The following is a 17,146-nucleotide window of genomic DNA, read 5'->3' on the forward strand; positions in this document are numbered from 1 at the left end:
TTCCCCTTTCCCGGATCCCCCCTCTCCAAATGTCCCATAAACCTTCTCTCCATCCATTCTCCAATCACCTCCCTCCTTTTTTTCTCTGTCCTTATATTCCCCTCCAATGTTAGATCAATCCTTTCCAGGACCAGAACCCTCTCCATACTTCTTCATGGGAGTCATTTGTTATGCAATTTGTGCCTTGGGTATTCAGGGCTTCTGGGCTAATTAATATCCACTTATCAGTGATTGCATTCCATGTGACTGGGCTATCTCACTAAGGATGATATTTTCCAGTTCCAACCATTTGCCTAAAAATTTTGTGAATTCATTGTTTCTAATTGTTGAGTAGTATTCCATTGTGTAAATATACCACATTTTCTGTATCCATTCCTCCTTTGAGGGGCATCTGGATTCTTTCCAGCTTCTGGCTATTATAAATAAGGCTGCTATGACCATAATGGGGCATGTGTCTTTATTGCATGCCGGGGAATCCTTTGGGTATATGCCCAGGAGAGGTATAGCAGGGTCCTCCGGAAGTGTCATGTCCAGTTTTCTGAGGAACCTCCAGACTGATTTCCACAGTGGTTGTACCATCTTACAGCCCCACCAGCAGTGGAGGAGTGTTCCTCTTTCTCCACATCCTTGCCAGCACCTGCTGTCTCCTGAGTTTTTGACCTTAGCCATTCTGACTGGTGTAAGGTGAAATCTCAGGGTTATTTTGATTTGCATTTCCCTAACGACTAATGACATGATAGTCTACTTAAGTGACCCAAAAACCTCCACCAGAGAACTCCTACAGCTGATAAACAACTTCAGCAAAGTGGCTGGTTATAAAATCAACTCAAGCAAATCAGTTGCCTTCCTATACTCAAAGGATAAGCAGGCTGAGAAAGAAGTTAGGGAAATGACACCCTTCACAATAGCCACAAACAATATAAAGTATCTTGGTGTGACTCTAACCAAACAAGTGAAAGATCTATATGACAAGAACTTCAGGTCTCTGAAGAAGGAAATCGAAGAAGACCTCAGAAAATGGAAAAATCTGCCATGCTCGTGGATCGGCAGGATTAATATAGTTAAAATGGCCATCTTGCCAAAAGCAATCTACAGATTCAAAGCAATCCCCATCAAAATCCCAACTCAGTTCTTCACAGAGTTAGAAAAAGCAATTCTTAAATTCATCTGGAATAACAAAAAACCCAGGATAGCTAAAACTATTCTCAACAACAAAAGAAATTCTGGGGGAATCAGTATCCCTGACTTCAAGCAATACTACCGAGCAATAGTGTTAAAAACTACATGGTATTGGCACAGTGACAGACAAGTGGACCAATGGAATAGAATTGAAGATCCAGAAATGAATTCACACACCTATGGTCACTTGATCCTCGACAAAGAGGCTGAAAACATCCAGTGGAAAAAAGATAGCCTTTTCAACAAATGGTGCTGGTTCAACTGGAGGTCAGCATGCAGAAGAATGCGAATTGATCCATTCTTATCTCCATGTACTAAACTCCACTCCAAGTGGATCAAGGACCTCTACGTAAAACCAGACAAACTGAAACTAATAGAAAAGAAACTGGGGAAGACACTTGAGGACATGGGCACAGGAGAAAAGTTCCTGAACAGATCACCAATAGCTTATGCTCTAAGATCAAGAACTGACAAATGGGACCTCATAAAATTGCGGGACTTTTGGGGAGTGGGGGGCTAGAAAAGAAGAAATCATTTGAAATGTAAATAAAAAATATATCGAATAAAAAGAAATGTAAAAAAAAAAGTTTCTGTAAGGCAAAGGACACTGTTAAAAGGACAAAATGGCAACCATCAAATTAGGAAAGGATATTCACCAACCCTACATCTTATATAGGGCTAATATCCAATATATACAAAGAACTCAAGAAGTTAGACCCCAGGAAACCAAATAACCCTATTAAAAATGGGGTACAGATCTAAACAAAGAATTTTCACCTGAAGAAATTCGGATGGCTGAGAGGCACCTTAAGAAGTGCTCAAATTTACTTTCAATGACCTGTTTAAAATCAATTCATTCAATATTTAATACTCATGATAATATGCAAGCAAAGATGAAAAATCTTTTCCAGTATAGTCAACTTACTACTCTGAATACTATCAACTTTATTACATATGCACTGCCATAATTATTTTATATTCATTTAATTCTGTATCACAAATCAAGATGAATTTGGATTATACAACCTCCACTGAAAAAACTGGGTAAATTTCTATGACTCAGTTAAGTATATAAAAGCTGATGCTCTTTGTACCTCTTCTTCTAACTCCAAACCCAAATGTGACAGGGTTTAAGAAAATGCCAACTATGTTTGATGGGAAGAGCCAGCAGTATAGGACAAAGGAGGGGCAATGGGAGAATATATAAAGAATCTAAACAGATTCTTTGTAACCTTTAAGAGGCACTGACTGAACACATCCCAATTCTGGTTTAGTAAACAGCTAAATTTGGGAATTTCTTCTTTACATTTCTCACTTTTACCAATTAAAGATTTTTTCCAGGGAACACCTTAACACTGATTACCCTCTCACCTTCTCCTTCTCATTCTCCTCCTCCTCCTCTTCCCTCTCCTTCCCTTCCTCTCCTCTTTCTCCTTTCTCCTCTCCATGCCCAACACAGACACACTGAGAAACTACAACTATTCACAATTACACAGGAGTAAGATATATACAAGAATGAAGACTTTGCAGTTTAAAGCCAGAGCTGTAAACAGAGTGACTGTTATAGTAACCTTGAATAAGAACTAACATTTGTTAGGGGTGCTGGAGAGTAAATAAAAATAATTTGTGAAAGAATCCTAGCAAAGCCCTACAGTATACCTATAAGAAACATTTCTTGTAAGCTTCAATCATGAAGGGGCTTCAACAGACAGAAGTTTTGTTAATGAAAGCACAAATGTCTCAATTTGTTGTTGTTGTTGTTGTTGTTGAAACACTTTATTCAGAGGTTTGGGGAAAGGTTGTAGAAGTCCACACTGTCTGCTGTCCTGTGTAGGGCAGAACTTAGAGATCTCCCTGACGCTAAGAGCTCGATTTCTTAATATAGTTTCTTTTTTCAAGTCATCAAAACTTAGGGCTGTAGTATAGAGGAAGGGAGAGAGAAGGGGTTGAATTTTTCCTTTAGATTCAGATGTATTTTGACTTTATATATTTCTCAAAACTGTAGCTGAGTTACACTCTCTTTAGTCCTCAAAACAAAAGAACTTATTTTCTGAGTGCTGCAGGGGGGTCTTTGGCAATGCTTAAAAGCTTTAAGAAAAACTAGTTTGAACTCCCCTAGGCAACCCAGTGAGGATAGATACAACAATGAATTCTGGGAATGAATTTAAGTGGTACAAAAAAAGAGGAGGGTTCTTCTGGTCATTGAAATCTAAAAGCCTACAAAGAAAGTGAGGGATGCCAAGGGAGGGAATGGGAATTTCAGGATGTGCATATTTTTCAGCAGTTGAAAAGAAAACAAAGAACTAGGATCCAGGCAACAAAGGGCAGGTCAACCAGCCATAATTATCACCATATAGATAAGGAGACAGCAATATTCAAGTATATTACCATGTGTTTTTTATAGTACTGCAGACCCTGAAGCTGGGCTCCTTTTAAAGTCACCAAGAACAACTAATATGTATGAGCTCCCATAATAATAAAAACAGAGATAGCATGTCTCTGTACAGACCACAGTGCATTTCTCATTCAAAAGCTTCCAAACTTTTAATGCTATTTTAAGTAGTGAAATGATCTGGAAAGGGCATAACATATTCAAGGAAGACTTACTTGTCAGAGGAAGAAATGGAACCAGGAAAGTAGTGAGCCAGGAGTGTCTGAAGGGTGCAATAATCTAACAGAGGAACCTAAAAGAGTCTATGAGAGCTAAAATACATAATCTAAGCATTGGAGTTAGGAGCTCTTCCTTCTGATTAACTACACTTTAGCTTAGAAATCAAGGCTTACAGCCAGAGCTCAACAGCACCAAGTATGATGAGAAAAACAGTACTGATGAGAAATGCAGTGTAGCTCTTATTTAGATTTAATTGAGATCATAATTTGTAAATCACTTCTGAGAATAAATCATTTTAGGCCATGTTTAAAATTTAAATTATCCATCAATTGGAATGCCATTCCCTATATGTCAAAGGAGTCCCTGCTTGATTTGCCATTGATACAATCATCACTGATGCCATCACCAAGGATTTTCCAAGTGCACTCCCAATACTGTATCCAACAGCTAAAATCCAATAAAATAACCTGTTCAGTTGAAACAGCCATTCTTCTAAGCTCAGAAGCCACATGTCCCTAGTGGCTAATGTATTAGAAGGAGATGGGTCAGAATATTTTATCATCATAGACAGATTTCTCAGATAGTACTGGGTTAACTATCAGAAGGGTAAGGCCTGCAATGATAGATCCAAAAACCTGACTAGCTCAATTTCAAGTTTAAATAGTGTAATTAGTGTTCATACCCATAATGAATCTATTATATCTGCACTTAACATTTTATGTTTTACTTTGAAACTGTTTATCAAAATTGAATTGGGCAGAAGAACCATTTGAGGGGTTTTATTAAATGGCTATTGCTAAAAGAATGACAGGTCTGGATCAGGAATGTGCATTTAAAACATGTTCTAGATAATGCAGTCACAGATAGTTCCTAAAGTATATTTTGAGAAATGTTATGATTGTGCATTACATTATTTCAGTTGACTTTAACAACTGATAAATGGACAAAGAAAATGTGGTACTTACATGCAAAGGAATACTATTCAGCCACAGTGAAGAAAAATGCTGTCATTTCCAATAGTATGAGTGAAAATGATGATTGTTCCTTTTGTAAGGCATTAAAATACAGACATAGAAAGGCAAACACTGCATAATCTCACTCGGATGTAGAATCTAAAACAATTTATCCAACTGAAGTTCAGAATGGAATGTTGGTTACCAAAGGCTTCTTGATGAGCAGAGCAAGGGCAGACCAGGAAGAGACTGACCAGTGAATGCTAAGTTATAAGTAGGGACAAAGATACTTGGTGTATTATTTCATAATATAGAAGTCAAAGATAAAAACTGTGTTGTATATATAAAATGCCTGGAAGGAAAATAATTGACTGAGGTTTCCCCACCAAGAAATGATAAATGAGTCAGGCCTTGTGGCCAAACCTGTAATCCCAGCACTTAGGAGGCTGACCCGGGAAAATAATGAGATGGAAGTCACTCTGGACTTCATAGAAAGTTACAGACCAACCTGAACTATATTGCAACCCACCTTCCCCTCTGCCCAAGTGGAAATAAATGATAAATGTTTGTGGAGATAGATAAAGTTAACCTTATTTGAACATTACATAATATGTGGATATGCTAACATTAATTTACATAATACCCCATTAGTTGGTAACATTTTTTGTGGCTTTAATGTACTGGTTTAAAAATAAAGATATGGGAAATGGTGGATCACACCTTTAAAAATAAATGCAATTTGAATTTAAAAGTTTTGCCTAACATAATAGCATGGAGAAAAATCCAATTACCATTATATACACATGTATATGTATATATGTACATGTATATATGTCTGTATTTATCAGTTCCTATAAATATATAAATATACAAATGTATAAACATTGATTTGTTTTCTTTAATATATATTATTGAATATATATATATATGTATATATATATATATATATATATATATATATATTGCCTAGACTTTCTATGTAAAATTACAAAGTGTTCTCCAAAATCATTCAAGGTACAGTGGAGCTGGGCAAAGACTAAGTATAGAGTCGGAAAAATCAAGCATTAGGAATAAATCTGTTGAACAGAATATTTCAGAATATCTGTGCACTGTAGAAGTATTTATATACCCTTGAGCTAGTAGGAGATGGGGAAACCTTGATGCAGCTGTAGATGGCCTAATATTATATATCAATACTATGTGTGAAACACTAGACTGTGCTAAAGATGGGCAAAAATACAGCTAATGACTTCAAGAACTCAGTCTACCAAGGGAAGACAGAGCAAAGATAATTATTATAATACAATAGCTGGTGTGATTTGAGCTGAATCTTAAGTTTCCAGTGATTCTAACATTGTTGGGGTTGTGAAAAAGTGGACATTCAAATGTGGAGAAGAGCATGGAAGAAGCACAAGAGCTTTAAAATATGAAGTGCACTAGGTGACCCAGAAGTAGCCTAATTCATAAATATATAGGATATACACAGAGTTGTGTGTTGCTATACCAAGGTAAAACAGCAGTCCTAGGTGGCTGGGATGTGCCTAAAGATTATCTGAAATGTCTCTTTGGTTAAAGCAAACGATTATTTAGCAATAATAATAATAATAATACTATCACGCAAAGTGATACTATAAGATCAGCATTTAGGGAAATCTATATCTGGACAGAAAAGGTAGTGGGGTAGGTAGAAGAAGCTGAGATGATGTGCTATGATTGTTCGTTTGGCTGCATGGAAGAAAAATTAGACTCTACTTGGCAATGGTTCTTGTTGCAAAAAAGCAAAATATCAAGAGAAAAACAACCGAATATGAACGATTTCTTAAAACAAAGCTGAAAATCTTAAGAAATATGAACAGTGGCAGTATTTAGAAACTGCTGGAAATTCAGTGATCCTTTTTGACTCTGTCACTAAAGAGTATCTGTGACAGGGATCAGGAAGAAAATAAAAACCAAATTTCAATGGTCTGGTGAGCAGATGACTCTACATTGCCTAGGCCTTCTGGAGTCATGGACAATTGAATGGGAGCTTTTGACTGCATAGTAGTGCACACACAGCCTCTTCAATGAAGTTCACTTAGGTTCTCCACAGATTGCATGTGGTTAACAACATGGGCTCTCGGGCAAACTTTCAGTGAGCAATCTTGTGGCTATGTAATACAAGTGGTGGTGTGTACCTGATAAACCCAGTACTTGAGAAGGAGGAAACCAGAAGTTTATAAGATCTTGGATAGTCTGTGTTACATAAAAGATTTGAGACCAGTCTGAGGTACATAGTAAGACCATGTCTCAAACAACAGCGATTAAAAAAAAAAACTTGCTTATTATGCCTAGTAATTTTAAGACCTACTAAGCAGGTTACTTAAAAGTCTGTGCTGGGTTGCATTCAATTAGTTGTTTGCCAAAGGAGTCCCATGGAAGTACACAAACAACCCTAGAGGAAAAAAAAAAGAAAAGGAACAAAAAGGTATGTGCCTCAGTTTTTTTAAACATTGAAATGGAATTATTACTATCTAGCCAATGGGCATATTGTAAAGATTTGACTGGCCCCGTACATATAAGGTATTTATTTAAAACAATAACCTGATACACAATAATCATTCAAAAATGTGGATTAGTGGAAATCCCACAATTAACTGTACTGTGCACAGAAACCCTTAAAAAGGAACAAGTGCTATGTAACGAGGATGTCATTAATACTGTTTAGCAGCCCAAGAATCATCTGTAGTATATTGTCCTGCAGAAACAGCATGCCTTGATTATTATTCCCTTTTAAACTATTTTTATTTTGGGGGGTGGAGGTAGGGAGAGGTGTGTGCCATGCAGAGTATGTGGAGATCAGAGGACAACCTGTAGAAATAGGTGCAGGAATAGGTTCTCTCCTTCCATTATGTGAGTCCTGGGGATCACACTCAAGTAAGTCACCAGGCTTCACCTGGTGAGCCAGCCTGCCAGCCCTTGAATACTATTCTTAGTGAGCATACTAAGTCCTTTTCTAAAAATTAGTAATTGCATCTATAAGTATTTCCAGTGTTCCTCTTGAGTGAGCTAGGCCTGCCCTTTTCTTCACTAAAACACGCTTAACAAGTGTACTGACATAATCCAGCACACAACCCAGCTGTACAACCCTGCATGGCTCAAGTCTCGAATCTGGCTTTCTAGTTTCTCTTGGGCTCAGTGCAGGGACATGAATATTATACAGATCAAAGGTTCTTTTTCCTTCACCTATAAAAAAAAATGCCGATTTCTTTTAAAAGCCTCCAATAAGCTCCTTTTTATTTAAATTCAGTGGGCTCATTTCCACAAAAAGGAATCAGTAGGTGTTAGAGGTAGGTAAATGGAGTATTGTTCAGAGCTTCTAACTGCACAAGAGATTTTACACTAAAAATCATTTTTTTTAATATGGAGCTTCCAATTACATGCCTAAGATTTCCAAACTCGCCTTTCTGTAATCTTGACCTATTCACCCAAATTTCCCCCCTTTTAAACTCATTTATATATTCCTCCTCTCCTTTAACCAGCTAGGACATACATCAAGGACATAATCTTGAAGATAAATTCTAACTACATAGTTGCTGAAGCATTATGGTCATTGCTGTTTTCCTATGCCACTTTTCTAAAAGTTGAATGACATATAACAATAGTTTCCTAACTCTGATTCACTATCTTTCCTGTTGTTTTGTTTAGTCTTGAGTAAGGTCTCACTCTGTATTACCGGCTAACCTTGGACTTTTGGTGACACCCTGCCCCTGGCCCTGGCCCTGGCCCTGGCCCTGCCCCTGCCCCTGCCTCTACCTCTGGAGTGCTGGGATTATAAGAATGTGTAACCTGCTCTGACTCATTTCCTTAATAACACTGTTGAATACTGTCAAATGTGGGAAAATTGTCTATGACATTAATGCACAGTCATTTCTCCAATACATGGGATTTACAATAAGCTGATGTAAGAATGATCCTTCGAATCGCTTCTCAGCCTTTTGGCTAAGATCAAGTGAAGAATGATCCTTCGAACAATGTCTCCTGAAAGGCTTTGAAAGAAAAGTTTGATCAGAGAGCTAGAGCTACTGGGAATTACTCAATGTTAGGTCCCTTGGCTGAATTTCTAACAAATCTTTAAACAGCATTCCCTTCTTTTGTGATACACAAAGTATGGCTTTTCATTACAACAAGCAAAATGAAAAATCTATTTGAGAACTTTAAAAAGATAGGAAGACTGACAAGAGAGGAGAGAGGAATGTATGGAGGAGGAGAGGAAGATGGAGGGAAGAAGGGGAAGATGGAGGGAAGAAGGGAGGGAGGAGGAGGATGGAAGGGAGAATGAGCTATATATTTTTTCTATTATCTGTACAAAAAATATTCTAATTTTGAAAACATTCAGTTAAGATACACATTCATAGCCATTCACATTCACATAACCAGGATCTTTTAAAATATATACACACTTATGAAAACCATAAGCCCATTGATCAAAATATTACAACAAATTATTTTTACGATGGAAAAACATTTTACCTTAACCTTTAAATCAGACAAGAATGTTTCCTCAAAATTGAAAATGTTTACTTTCATTTATATTGGTATATAAATTCATCAAACACTAGCATGTGATCAAGAAATAGATTATTTCTGTAAATAACTAAACACAGTCTTCTCAACTAGTAGCAGGATTTTTTTTTTTACTTAACCTATGAGTTCAGGCTCTGGGACTGGGTAGGTGTAATGTCTTTATACTCTGAGTCTCAGGCTCAGGCTAGCTGCTTATGCTCTGAGTCTCAGTTTTCTTACCTATAAGATTCATATCACATGGCCACTGTTGCCACATAAGATTGTTAAGAGCTTAAACTGAGAGTACAAGTTAAATCATGATAGAAATGATTTACACATCCACTGTGACCCAAACAGCTGTATTGTGATTATAACTTTAACAGAATAAAACCATTAGAGAATTAAACATATCCATTAATGACACACAAATAAAATATAATCATTAAGGCCACCTGATTGAATTTGAGATTGCTCATGTGCTCACTTCCATTGAGACATGGCAAGGGGATGTCACCATGTCTTTTCATGTAAACACTGTATTCATACAGAGAAGTGCTTCCTAGAAACAGTATTTCCAGGAGCATAACAAAGTCCAGTAGTTTTCATGACAGACATCTAGTCCAGTATTACCAGCACACAAGAAACCTCTAGGTATTGAACAAAGCAAAGTTTTCTATGAGAATATATCTATTTAATTTATAGTAAAAAAAAAAAAATGAGACGACTCTGGCTTTAACCAAGGGAATACAACTTCAGCAACTTGGCAGTTAAATGTACAGATACAGCTCTTTGGGAGTCACACCTACATTGGTATATGGAGAAAACATCTAGCAAGCACAAGTTTTCAACACTTAGAGAAACAAACCAACTGATAGCCTGGATGGAAACCAAAGCCATAAATTCAAAGAAATGGGCTGCAGGGAGACTCCACAAAGCTGCTGTTGCTTTAATTGCAGACAATTCAATTCAGCAGCTGTTGGTCCAGGGACTAAGGTTCACTGTATGCTCTTCAATGCAACCTTGAAATATTGTCACTCACTCCCCTCACCACATCATCTGCATGCTGCCCAATTAATGAGGAGCGAAATCGACTGTCAAACAAACATCAAAACAGAATATGATCTGTTAGCTTTTCAGCACAAGAGCACATTCTTTGAAAAATGAAACAAAAATGTAGATGAAGGTTTTTGACAATAAATGATATCCAAAAGTTATCAAAAATCACAAGCTAAGCTTGTGCTCTGTTTAGTGGAAAAGTGAGAAATCCTGAGAAAGTTTTTTTTTTTTCTCGTCTAACAGCAGTATAGTAACCCTTTAAAAGAACATGCGTAAGGGTCTGACCAGAGCCCAAAAGTTCATTAATATACACCAATATTTTTCTGAAAACTTAAGCAAGGACTTAAAGGACCATTTTAGATCCGATGATACGTTACAGTACTGTGTCATGGGAATGTGTTTTTACCTTGCTGTTTCCAGCACTTTTTGTTTTTGCCAGGAGAATAAACATCAACAATACATGAAATTCATCAGTGTGAGTTCAACACTGAAAGGAAAATAAACTGATGTGAAAGATGTACCCTGGAATGCTCCCCATTAGAAGTTTCCTCACTCTTAAGTACATGGAAATCTATACAGCCAATTAACAAATACAGCAGTGTAAAAACTCAAGAGAAAAACAACATACTGAGAGTTTGAAAATTGCTTTTTCCTTCCAAAACACGGTCTTGTGTGCAAACACTGTAGGCATTATCACATACTACCAGTTGCAGATGTAAGACTTGAGAAATTCAATACAAGAATACAGCAGAGTAGCATGCAGAATGAAGGGATCGCGACTACCAATTTAACAGAAACCCCAGATTTCACACAACAATCTACCACACACACAGCTAGGGACAGGCGAGTTTTATGCAGCTTTTTTGTTTAGCTTATTAGAAGCCCATTTGTCTTTCAGTCCAGTAGAAGAGGAAGCGAAATAAAAGAAAGAAATTCACTTTGAAACCACAGGGAAATCTCAGAGAAAATAAAACATACTATACCTGTATATTGTAACAGGAACATTGTGACACTCTTCAGGGAACTGTTTCACGTTGTATCCTGCCGGGAGTTAGTCTCTCCTGACCCTCTTCTGTCCTCAGAAAGAAAAGCTAAAACAACCTAAGCCCCCACTACACACTCCTATCCCTAACCCACCTCCCATTGACGGAGAGAAAATCACTGCCACAATTCGGCTCAGATCAGATGCTTCTTTTAAGCTCAGCTCCAGCCGAGCAACTGAGCTCTAGCAACGACGGAGCATGGGGAGGTGGATTCGGATGCCAGTAGCACTTCCATCCACTTCACTAACACAAAAGCAGGCAGTGGAAAATCCAGGAGCCTTGAAGACAAGGGCTGGAACTGCCTTTTATGAATTGCTATTACTGCATGTGTCACCATCCATCTCCAATGACGGACACTTAGAGGCTGAATTGAGAGTGGAGGGGGTGGGGTGGGGGGAGGTTGGAGAGCAGGTGGAGAAGCAATTAGCAGTATGTTCATTGGAGAATTCGTTCAGGATTTCATACATCAGTGCCTAAAGAAACAGCGTGCAGTTGACAAATCACAACTTTACCATTTGCATGCCTTAAAAGAAATCTTAGCTCGCAGCTCCAAACAAAATAACACTTACCCACACTTCAGGGTAGAGACAGTCACCCTTATACTTTCTCTTTCCTCTGGCTACCCTTGTCCCTGACAGATCAACATTCTGAGTAAATATTTGCTCCTTTTCCCTAAAGAATTATATTTTAAAAGCTGAGTGCACAGGAAGTATAAAAAATTAAATTTTACTGAACATAGCATCTCTTAACAAAAACACGCAAGAAGTTAATTATTTTAAGTCAACTTTTCATCACTACTCCCATCATCCAGGTGCAGCCTCCACACCTATAATCATACAACTTTTATGCATCTATTTAACACTAAAAAAAACTCTCTCAAAATAATTAATTTAAAACAAAGCTGAAAAACCAAGGCTATTTCAGGACTCATTTGATAAGTGACCTTAAGAAACCGCTTTATCTGAAAGTGGTTTGGTTTTGTTCATCTGCTAAAGTGAAGCACACTTCTCTGGACTGATTTTTTTTTAAATGATCTATGAATAGAAACGACAAGGAAGGACTTTCTTATGGAGAAAATGACATACTTGAAGGAACATCTAGGGGCGGGATTCAGGGAAAGTGGGGATTCCATTTCTGGAGCTTTGTGATGCAGACAAGAAGCAAAGCTGCTCTGAGCCTAAGCTTCCTTATTTATAAGTTGGGAGATGATGGTATGGAGCCAGACTGCTCTATGTATCCTGAGAAGCTCGTGACATAATGGTTATAGCTCTTCTGTAGAGTGGAACGGGACAGGCACCTGAATAAGGTTCTTATTAGTGTACTAGGAACCAACTCCTGCTTAAACACTCAGGTGAAGCACCTCTCTCTCATAAGGTAATGAGACAGAAAAGACCAATATATTTTTTTAAGCACCGTTCAGTGCTTTAAATTTTGAAATTAGAATCATTGTTTGTTCTCCGAAGTCTCCAGAAAAGAATTTTGTCGAAAGAAATATTTTAAAACGTAATCCATAGTACATCAGAAGTTTATCAAAGAAATTGGGAGCCCTAATTCTCTTTCCTTTCTAGAAAGTTCATTTTCCTTCATAGGATCTGAGTTTATGTGCCATCTCGAATGCTAACTATTAAGAAATAAACATCTCCTTTTGTTAAATCTTTCTATTTACCTAGCTCATCTTCTATGCGAAGGATTTGAGTTGATTAAGTCTAAATACACAAGGAAAAATATCAAAAGCCATGCTTTCTAAGGCTCCAAGTTGCCTTGATACTATATATACAGTGACCAGCTGGCTTATACTGGGACGCAATTTTAGCACATGAAGTCCTGGGGTGGCCACACCTGGGGTACTAAATGAACCAGGCAATGTTTGGGGACCTCCAGTTCAGCCAAATCCCACATGTCCTGATTTCCATCTGTATGGTAGTTACCCAAGTCTGTGTCTGTCCACATGAGACAAATGTAAAACAGCCAAAAAGAAAAGCAGAAATATCAGATGTCAGCTCATCTTGGCCCCCTGCAGTGCCATCTGTGACTTCAAACAAGTGTTTAGGCCAGTCCTTGCAATAAGAAAGAAAACTTTCTAATTATTCTCTCAAATAGCATTGCCATTGCTAAAAATGCCAGTAAAATATTTATCTGAAATCTATTTTACATCAATAGGGAAAGTAGATAATATGAGCCACAAAGGGTTACCTGACGAGTAGCTAACACCAAAAGAGCCATTAAAAGGGAAAGGAAGGAGAGGCTAGAGAGATGAGAGAGGAAACAGGCCAGCAGGGGGAGAAAGGTGAAGAGAAAATAAGTGACTTTTCTTTCTAATCACACACTTGCTGGGTCATGGTAAATCTCTTCTGCTTCCCTTTGGGATCATTGTGAATGATAATTTTTTAATAACCAATGCTGCAACCTAGCCTTCCAGCTGCTTATATGGATAAACAAGAGCTTGCAAAACTGGAGGACCTAACTAACACCAGAGTTTAGTTCCTCTAGTACACAGAGAGCCAAAAGTGGGGAGTACAGACCCCCAGATGCCTCCATCACAACCTCACCTCTGCTATGCTTACTTGCAAAGAAATGTACCAGCCCAACTAGGGATTCCAGAAAAGGGAGTTTCTGAAGGTTTAAAATGGGCATGGTAAGAATGGAATAATGGCTGTATTTCAGAATCAGGGTGTTCCACCTTTGAGCATTATAAAGAACTTATATAACTTCAAGTTTGAGATTCAAATCCCTCAAGTTCCTCAAAAGTGCCACACAAAGTAAAAGAAAAGGGACTAACAACATGATTTCTTCGGTCAGCACTGTCCCTTCAGTCCAAATCTAAGGGCCCTAATGTAGAAGATGACTGACAGACTATTCACAATGGCAATGCTGTGTGTTTGCATGGGGGGAGGGGGCACCATCTTCAACCCACATGAGTAAAAATGGAAAACCGCAGTATCCTGAGCAGAAGAAATGCCAGTGACTACTGCAATGCTTACAGCACCCTGACTTCAAATGTTAAAACCCAGGCAAGAATGCCATCCCTCAGCAGTCACTTGGCCTGACTGGACACATGAATTAGGGTCATTTGCCAGCTAGGATTCCAGGTGTATTTGTCAAAAATAAAAGTCCCGCCACAGGGTAGTGGGCGGCAGCAGTAGCTGTGGGCAGCGGCAACAGCAGCAGCGGCTAGTCCAGAGGAAGGGCCATCAGCAGTGGAACCAAGGCGACAGGGTCCAGGCAGACCCTGCGCCCACTACCACTGACCATCACTGGCCAGCCAGGTTGCAAGCAGCGGTGGATTTACAGAGCCTTTCACCACACAGAAGCCACTTCAGAACTCTGCCTCCCGCCAGTCAGTTAAAAGAGACTCACCTCCATCTTGGTTCTCAGACACCAGAGAGATCAGACAGCCTAAGGTACACAAACATAACCCAAGGCCAACATTGCTGGGGTCTAACCTCTACGGGCGCTGGCCTGCACCCAGGCCCTGGCCTGTTGGGGGGGGGGGGAAGGGGCATCAGTGTGAAAATCTGGCCAGGAGGTTGCTTGCCTGGACCTGCGCACTCACGAAGCCATTTTGACTACTGGACACCAGAGAGTTCTAGCAGGCAAAGCCAGCTAACAGTCATAGCCGAGGCTAACATAGCAGGGGTCTAAGCCCACCAGGCTTTGGATTGCACCCAGGCCCTGGGTTGTCCTGTGGGCCATCTATGTGCCAACCCGGCCAGGAGGTTGTTAGCCCAGCAGACTCTCCCAACACTTTCTGGGAGCACAGGCACACCACCATCCTGGCCACCGAAAAGAACCAGTTGACACTCATAGCCCGAAGAGAACTTTCCTAGGACCTTGGCTTGCCAAGATTTTGCCTAGACTCTGGGCCTGAGCAGCTAGGCTAGCATTGTGTTCAACAAACCAGTTGGGAGATCAGCTACCCAGCAGAGTGATCATCACTCAGAAAAGGTCCCGCAGCATACACCATCAGCACTCCCTGAAGGAGCAAACGGGCACCACTTGGTTTACAGACACAATCTGGGGCAAGGCACACTAGGGCTGCAAGGGCACGCAAGAGGACGACAGCACATCAGCAATCTGTGACAGGGGAAACCCAGCCATCCATTGTTGCAGAAATAGCCCTAGAGCCTCACAGGGTGCTCAAACACCAGCCACAAACAAGACCAACACCAGAGATAACAAGATGGCAAAGGGCAAACATCGGAATGCTACTAACAGAAATCTAGGCAATATGGCAGCCTCTGAACCAAACTCTCCAACATCAGCAAGTCCTGGTTATGCCAACACACCAGAAAAGCAAAATTTGAATTTAAAATAACTGGTCATTCAGTACAGGGGGAAAGTTCCTGAACAAAACACCAATAGCATATGCTCTAAGATCAAGAACTGACAAATGGGATCTCATAAAATTATAAAGTTTCTGTAAAGCAAAGAACACCATCAAAAGGACAAATCAGCAACCAACAAATTGGGAAAAGATCTTCACCAACCCTACATCAGATAGAGGGCTAACATCCAATATATATAAAGAACTCAAGAAGTTAGACCCCAGAAAACCAAATAACCCTATTAAAAAATGGGACAAAGAAGTCTCACCTGAAGAACTTTGGATGGTGGAGAAACATCTTTAAAATGCCCAACTTCATTAGTCATCAGGAAAATGCAAATCAAAACAATCCAGAGATTTCACCTTACACCAGTCAGAATGGCTAAGATTAAAAATTAAGGAGACAGCAGGTGTTGGCGAAGGTGTGGAGAAAGAGGAACACTCCTCTACTGCTGGTAGGGTTGCAAATTGGTACAACCACTCTGGAAATCAGTCTGGTGGTTCCTCAGAAAACTGGGCACATCACTTACGTAAGATCCTGCTATACCACTCCTGGGCATATACCCAGAGGATTCCCTAGCATGTAATAAGGATATATACTCCACTATGTTCATAGCAGTCCTATTTATAATAGCCAGAAGCTGGAAAGAACACAGGTATCCCTCAACAGAAAAAAAGATGCAAAAAATGTGGTATATATACACAATGGAGTACTATTCAGCTATTAGAAACAATGAATTCATGAAATTCTTAAGCAAATGGATGGAGCTGGAGAACATCAAACTAAGTGAGGTAACCCAGTCTCAAAAGATCAATCATGGTATGCACTCACTAATAAGTGGATATTAGCCTGGAAAACTGGAATACCCAAAACATAATCCACACATCAAATGACGTGCAAAAAGAACAGAGGAGTGGCCATTGGTTCTGGAAAGACTCGGTGTAGCAGTATAAGGCAAAACCAGAACAGGGAAGTGGGAAGGGGTGGGTGGGCGAACAGGGGGCAGGAAGGGGGCTTATGTGATTTTCGGGGAGTGGGGGGCTAGAAAAGGGGAAATCATTCGAAATGAAAATAAAAAATATATCGAATAAAAAAAAGAAGACAAAAAAAAATAAAATCACTGGTCATGATGCTGCTAGAAGAACACAAACAGGACATAATTGAATCTCTTAAAGAAATACAGGGGAACATGAATAAGCTAGAAACCCATATAATGGAAACACAAAAATCACTTAAAGAAATTCAGGAGAATAAGGGTCAAGAGATAGAAGCCAATAAAGAAGAATTGCAAAAAAAAAAAAAAAAAAAAAAAAAAAAGACACGCAGAAGAACTTGAGTCAACAGGCAGAAGTCATGAAAGAGGAAACACAAAAATCTCTTAAAGAATTACAGGAAAATACAAACAGACAAATGAAGGAACTGAGCAAAACCATCCTG

At 39.1% G+C, this 17,146-nt stretch overlaps 1 protein-coding gene across 4 annotated transcripts in view; it reads right to left on the bottom strand.

Moving 5' to 3' along the window:
• Enox2 (ecto-NOX disulfide-thiol exchanger 2) overlaps nucleotides 1-17,146 on the bottom strand; it is a 320,995-nt gene that overhangs the window by 279,631 nt on the left and 24,218 nt on the right. Inside the window, exon 1 of one of the 4 annotated variants that reach the window (XM_052171205.1) lies at nucleotides 11,325-11,554. The exons of 2 other annotated variants lie outside the window; for them this stretch is intronic. In XM_052171205.1, coding sequence (XP_052027165.1) covers nucleotides 11,325-11,346 — 22 coding nt within the window. In that variant the 5' untranslated portion in view covers nucleotides 11,347-11,554. Of the gene's footprint in view, nucleotides 1-11,324; nucleotides 11,555-17,146 lie in introns of those variants that run through there. One more of the 4 variants, XM_052171204.1, reaches the window with a different exon arrangement.

Source organism: Apodemus sylvaticus, chromosome X, assembly GCF_947179515.1.
Source record: "Apodemus sylvaticus chromosome X, mApoSyl1.1, whole genome shotgun sequence".
Taxonomy (NCBI): Eukaryota; Metazoa; Chordata; class Mammalia; order Rodentia; family Muridae; genus Apodemus; species Apodemus sylvaticus.